The sequence below is a fragment of the Entelurus aequoreus genome, linkage group LG12 (assembly GCF_033978785.1).
Source record: "Entelurus aequoreus isolate RoL-2023_Sb linkage group LG12, RoL_Eaeq_v1.1, whole genome shotgun sequence".
Lineage (NCBI taxonomy): Eukaryota > Metazoa > Chordata > Actinopteri > Syngnathiformes > Syngnathidae > Entelurus > Entelurus aequoreus.
The window spans coordinates 57,392,341-57,398,844 of NC_084742.1; the positions used below are offsets into that span (position 1 = coordinate 57,392,341).

General features: G+C 26.8%; 1 protein-coding gene across 2 annotated transcripts in view; it reads left to right on the top strand.

Moving 5' to 3' along the window:
• LOC133662366 (sodium-coupled neutral amino acid transporter 4-like) overlaps positions 1–6,504 on the top strand; it is a 140,175-nt gene that overhangs the window by 101,460 nt on the left and 32,211 nt on the right. For both annotated transcript variants that reach the window (XM_062066298.1, XM_062066297.1), the window contains exons 10-12: positions 789–1,043; positions 5,974–6,053; positions 6,131–6,231. In XM_062066298.1, coding sequence (XP_061922282.1) covers positions 789–1,043; positions 5,974–6,053; positions 6,131–6,231 — 436 coding nt within the window. The remainder of the gene's footprint in view (positions 1–788; positions 1,044–5,973; positions 6,054–6,130; positions 6,232–6,504) is intronic.

Consider the following 6,504-nt stretch of genomic DNA (forward strand, 5'->3'; position numbering starts at 1 on the left):
TTTGTTTATGATTAAGAATGACATTATTTGTAATAATAGTACACAATAATATTTATACAAAGTGTACATGAAAATATTAAATAGTTTGTTTATATTTATTATTAAGAATAACATTATTTTTTTTAAATAATACTACACAATAATAATTATTATTATAACAATTATACATGAAAATATAAAATATTTTGTTTGTTTATGATTAAGAATGACATTATTTGTAATAATAGTACACAATAATAATATTCATAAAAAAGTGTACATGAAAATATTAAATATTTTGTTTATATTTATCATTAAGAATAACATTAGTATTTTTAAATAATACTACACAATAGTAATTATAACTATTATACATGAAAATATTTTGTTTGTTTATTATTAAAAATGACATTATTTGTAATAATAGTACACAATAATATTTATGCAAAGTGTACATGAAAATATTAAATAGTTTGTTTGTATTTATTATTAAGAATAACATTATTTTTTAAATAATACTACACAAGAATAATAATAATAATTATAACAATTATACATAAAAATATAAAATATTTTGTTTGTTTATGATTAAGAATTACATTATTTTTAAATACTTTAAAAACAACGTTTTTTATGTCCAGTAATAAAATCCTTTGCTTGAAGGTGTGACAATCCGTAAAAGATTGGATTGCCACACCATTGAAGCAATGTCAAAGGAAGTTGTCTACAGCCACGGCTAACGTTGCTAATGAACGTGTTATAGTGGGACTATGTGGTAGAGCTAACGTCAAGACTGTGGTGTTTCCTAGTTGATCTACAAGAAAACCCAGCTGCCGTGCCCGCTCCCCTTCCTGGACTCGCCCGCCGCCAACCTCAGCATGAACGCCTCACATATGCCGGGCGCCTACGCCGCGCACAACCGCTCAGCGCAGATGGACTTCTCGCGAGCCGACGTCTCCCCGGCCGTCACCCACGCCGCCCACGCCTCCACCAGTGTCCACTTTGAGCCGCACCCCGAGGACGAGGACGCCTGCACGCCCAAGTACTTTGTCTTCAACTCCCAGGTAAGTCTAGTCCCAGGCCAGGGTGTATAAGGTGCGGCGCAGGGGCCAGTAGTTTTTTTTATTGATCCTCCGTGTATTCCAAAAACAGAATTAATAAAAAAAAAGTAGAAATATTCGTAGAATAAAGGTATAATATTTAGACAAAAAAGTTGCAATCTTACAAAAACGGCAGAATTGGACAAGTCAAAAAATTATTTTAAAAGCACATATCCTATTTTCCGGACTATAAAGCGCACCGGCATATAAGCCACACCCACTACATTTTAGAATAAAAACATTATTTTCCATATATAACTACATTTTAGAATAAAAACATTATTTTCCATATATAACTACATCTTAGAATAAAAACATTATTTTCCATATATAACTACATTTTAGAATAAAAACATTATTTTCCATATATAACTACATTTTAGAATAAAAACATTATTTTCCATATACAACTACATCTTAGAATAAAAACATTATTTTCCATATATAACTACATTTTAGAATAAAAACATTATTTTCCATATATAACTACATTTTAGAATAAAAACATTATTTTCCATATATAACTACATTTTAGAATAAAAACATTATTTTCCATATACAACTACATCTTAGAATAAAAACATTATTTTCCATATATAGCTACATTTTAGAATAAAAACATTATTTTTCCTATATAAGCCGCACTCACTACATTTTAGAATAAAAACATTTTTTTCCATACATAACTACATTTTAGAATAAAAACATTATTTTCCATATACAACTACATTTTAGAATAAAAACATTATTTTCCATATAACTACATTTTAGAAAAAAAACATTATTTTCCATATATAAGCCACACCCACTACATTTTAGAATAAAAACATTTTTTTCCATATATAACTACATTTTAGAATAAAAACATTATTTTCCATATACAACTACATCTTAGAATAAAAACATTATTTTCCATATATAACTACATTTTACAATAAAAACATTATTTTCCATATATAAGCCGCACTCACTACATCTTAGAATAAAAACATTATTTTCCATGTATAACTACATTTTAGAATAAAAACATTATTTTCCATATATAAGCCACACCCACTACATTTTAGAATAAAAACATTTTTTTCCATACATAACAACATTTTAGAATAAAAACATTATTTTCCATATATAACTACATTTTAGAATAAAAACATTATTTTCCATATATAACTACATTTTAGAATAAAAACATTATTTTCCATATATAACTACATCTTAGAATAAAAACATTATTTTCCATATATAACTACATTTTAGAATAAAAACATTATTTTCCATATATAACTACATTTTAGAATAAAAACATTATTTTCCATATACAACTACATCTTAGAATAAAAACATTATTTTCCATATATAACTACATTTTAGAATAAAAACTTTTTTTTCCATATATAACTACATTTTAGAATAAAAACATTATTTTCCATATATAACTACATTTTAGAATAAAAACATTATTTTCCATATACAACTACATTTTAGAATAAAAACATTATTTTCCATGTATAACTACATTTTAGAATAAAAACATTATTTTCCATATATAACTACATTTTAGAATAAAAACATTATTTTCCATATATAAGCCACACCCACTCATTTTAGAATAAAAACGTTTTTTTCCATATATAACAACATTTTAGAATAAAAACATTATTTTCCATATACAACTACATCTTAGAATAAAAACATTATTTTCCATATACAACTACATCTTAGGAAAAAAAACATTATTTTCCATATATAACTACATTTTAGAATAAAAACATTTTTTTTCAATATATAACTACATCTTAAAATAAAAACATTATTTTCCATATACAACTACATCTTAGAATAAAAACATTATTTTCCATATATAACTACATTTTAGAATAAAAACATTATTTTCCATATACAACTACATTTTAGAATAAAAACATTATTTTCCATATATAACTACATCTTAGAATAAAAACATTATTTTCCATATATAACTACATTTTAGAATAAAAACATTATTTTCCATATATAAGCCACACCCACTCATTTTAGAATAAAAACGTTTTTTTCCATATATAACAACATTTTAGAATAAAAACATTATTTTCCATATACAACTACATCTTAGAATAAAAACATTTTCCATATACAACTACATCTTAGAAAAAAAAACATTTTCCATATATAACTACATTTTAGAATAAAAACATTTTTTTTCAATATATAACTACATCTTAAAATAAAAACATTATTTTCCATATACAACTACATCTTAGAATAAAAACATTATTTTCCATATATAACTACATTTTAGAATAAAAACATTATTTTCCATATATAACTACATTTTAGAATAAAAACTTTTTTTTCCATATATAACTACATTTTAGAATAAAACCTTTTTTTTCCATATATAACTACATTTTAGAATAAAAACTTTTTTTTCCATATATAACTACATTTTAGAATAAAAACATTATTTTCCATATATAACTACATTTTAGAATAAAAACATTATTTTCCATATACAACTACATTTTAGAATAAAAACATTATTTTCCATATATAACTACATTTTAGAATAAAAACATTGTTTTCCATATACAACTACATCTTAGAATAAAAACATTATTTTCCATATATAACTACATTTTAGAATAAAAACATTATTTTCCATATATAAGCCACACCCACTCATTTTAGAATAAAAACGTTTTTTTCCATATATAACAACATTTTAGAATAAAAACATTATTTTCCATATACAACTACATCTTAGAATAAAAACATTATTTTCCATATACAACTACATCTTAGAAAAAAAAACATTATTTTCCATATATAACTACATTTTAGAATAAAAGCATTTTTTTTTCAATATATAACTACATCTTAAAATAAAAACATTATTTTCCATATACAACTACATCTTAGAATAAAAACATTATTTTCCATATATAACTACATTTTAGAATAAAAACATTATTTTCCATATATAAGCCGCACCCACTACATTTTAGAATAAAAACTTTTTTTTCCATATATAACTACATTTTAGAATAAAAACATTATTTTCCATATATAACTACATTTTAGAATAAAAACATTATTTTCCATATATAACTACATTTTAGAATAAAAACATTATTTTCCATATATAACTACATTTTAGAATAAAAACATTATTTTCCATATATAACTACATTTTAGAATAAAAACATTATTTTCCGTATATAACTACATTTTAGAATAAAACATTATTTTCCATATATAACTACATTTTAGAATAAAAACATTATTTTCCATATATAACTACATTTTAGAATAAAAACATCATTTTCCATATACAACTACATCTTAGAATAAAAACATTATTTTCCATATATAACTACATTTTAGAATAAAAACATTATTTTCCATATATAACTACATTTTAGAATAAAAACTTATTTTTCCATATATAACTACATTTTAGAATAAAAACTTTTTTTTCCATATATAACTACATTTTAGAATAAAAACATTATTTTCCATATATAACTACATTTTAGAATAAAAACATTATTTTCCATATACAACTACATTTTAGAATAAAAACATTATTTTCCATATATAACTACATTTTAGAATAAAAACATTATTTTCCATATACAACTACATCTTAGAATAAAAACATTATTTTCCATATATAACTACATTTTAGAATAAACATTTTTTTTCCATATATAACTACATCTTAGAATAAAAACATTATTTTCCATATATAACTACATTTTAGAATAAACATTTTTTTTCCATATACAACTACATCTTAGAATAAAAACATTTTTTTTCCATATATAACTACATTTTAGAATAAACATTTTTTTTCCATATATAACTACATCTTAGAATAAAAACATTATTTTCCATATATAACTACATTTTAGAATAAAAACATTATTTTCCATATGTAACTACATTTTAGAATAAAAACATTATTTTCCATATATCAGCCACACCCACTACATTTTAGAAAAAATACATTTTCCATATATAACTACATTTTAGAATAAAATTATTATTTTCCATATACAAGCCGCACCCACTACATTTTAGAACAAAAACATTATTTTCCAACTAACTAATTAAAATAAAATCCATAACTTAGCCACACCGTTTTATAAGCCGCAGGGTTCAAAGCGTAGGGGAAAATGAGTGGCTTACAGCCTGGAATTTACGAATAGTTGCGGGTTAAATATGATTCTCTTCACCAAAGATGCTGAAATTGAAGTCGCATGAAGTTTTGTTGAACTCCGCTTACACCAGCCAAGCAAACTATATTTGAGGTGCTACTCGGTGTGAAGATGTAGACCACAGTAACGATGTTCTACATGTAGACCACAGGAATGATGTTCTACATGTAGACCACAGGAATGATGTTCTACATGTAGACCACAGGAATGATGTTCTACATGTAGACCACAAGAATCATGTCGTACATGTAGACCACAGGAATGATGTTCTACATGTAGACCACAGGAACGATGTTCTACATGTAGACCACAAGAATCATGTAGACCACAGGAATGATGTTCTACAGGAATGATGTTCTACATGTAGACCACAAGAATCATGTTGTACATGTAGACCACAAGAATCATGTAGACCACAGGAATGATGTTCTACAGGAATGATGTTCTACATGTAGACCACAAGAATCATGTTGTACATGTAGACCACAAGAATCATGTAGATCACAGGAATGATGTTCTACATGTAGACCACAAGAATCATGTTGTACATGTAGACCACAAGAATCATGTAGACCACAGGAATTATGTTCTACATGTAGACCACAGGAATGATGTTCTACAGGAATGATGTTCTATATGTAGACCAGAGGACTGATGTTGTACTTGTCCTCCAGACGGCGTACACGGTGCCCATCCTGGCCTTTGCCTTCGTGTGCCACCCCGAGGTGTTGCCCATCTACAGCGAGCTGAAAGAGTAGGTGTGCCTTCCTGCCTTCCTTCCTTCCTTCCTGACAGCCTCCACATCAACATGTCCTCCCCTCCTGTGTGCAGTCGCAGCAGGAAGAAGATGCAGAACGTGTCCAACCTGTCCATCCTGGCCATGCTGGTCATGTACATGATGTCGGCGCTCTTCGGCTACCTCACCTTCTACGGTAAAAAGCATCAATATCTACGTTAGCACACCGCTTATAACCGCGGGGACTTTTTGAAAATGTAACGGGACATTTGGCAGCAAAGACTGGATGAGGATGAGGATGAGGAAGAGGACACCCGAGCAGCAGAGACATGTTGAATGTCAGACTGATCTAAGAATAATACTTGACCTGCTTGGCCACCAAACACTCTTTTACTTCCAGTCCTGACTTCCCTGGCAGCACACAGCAGCTCCAGATTTTTGCTCTATCCTTCATAATCATGGTGAGAGA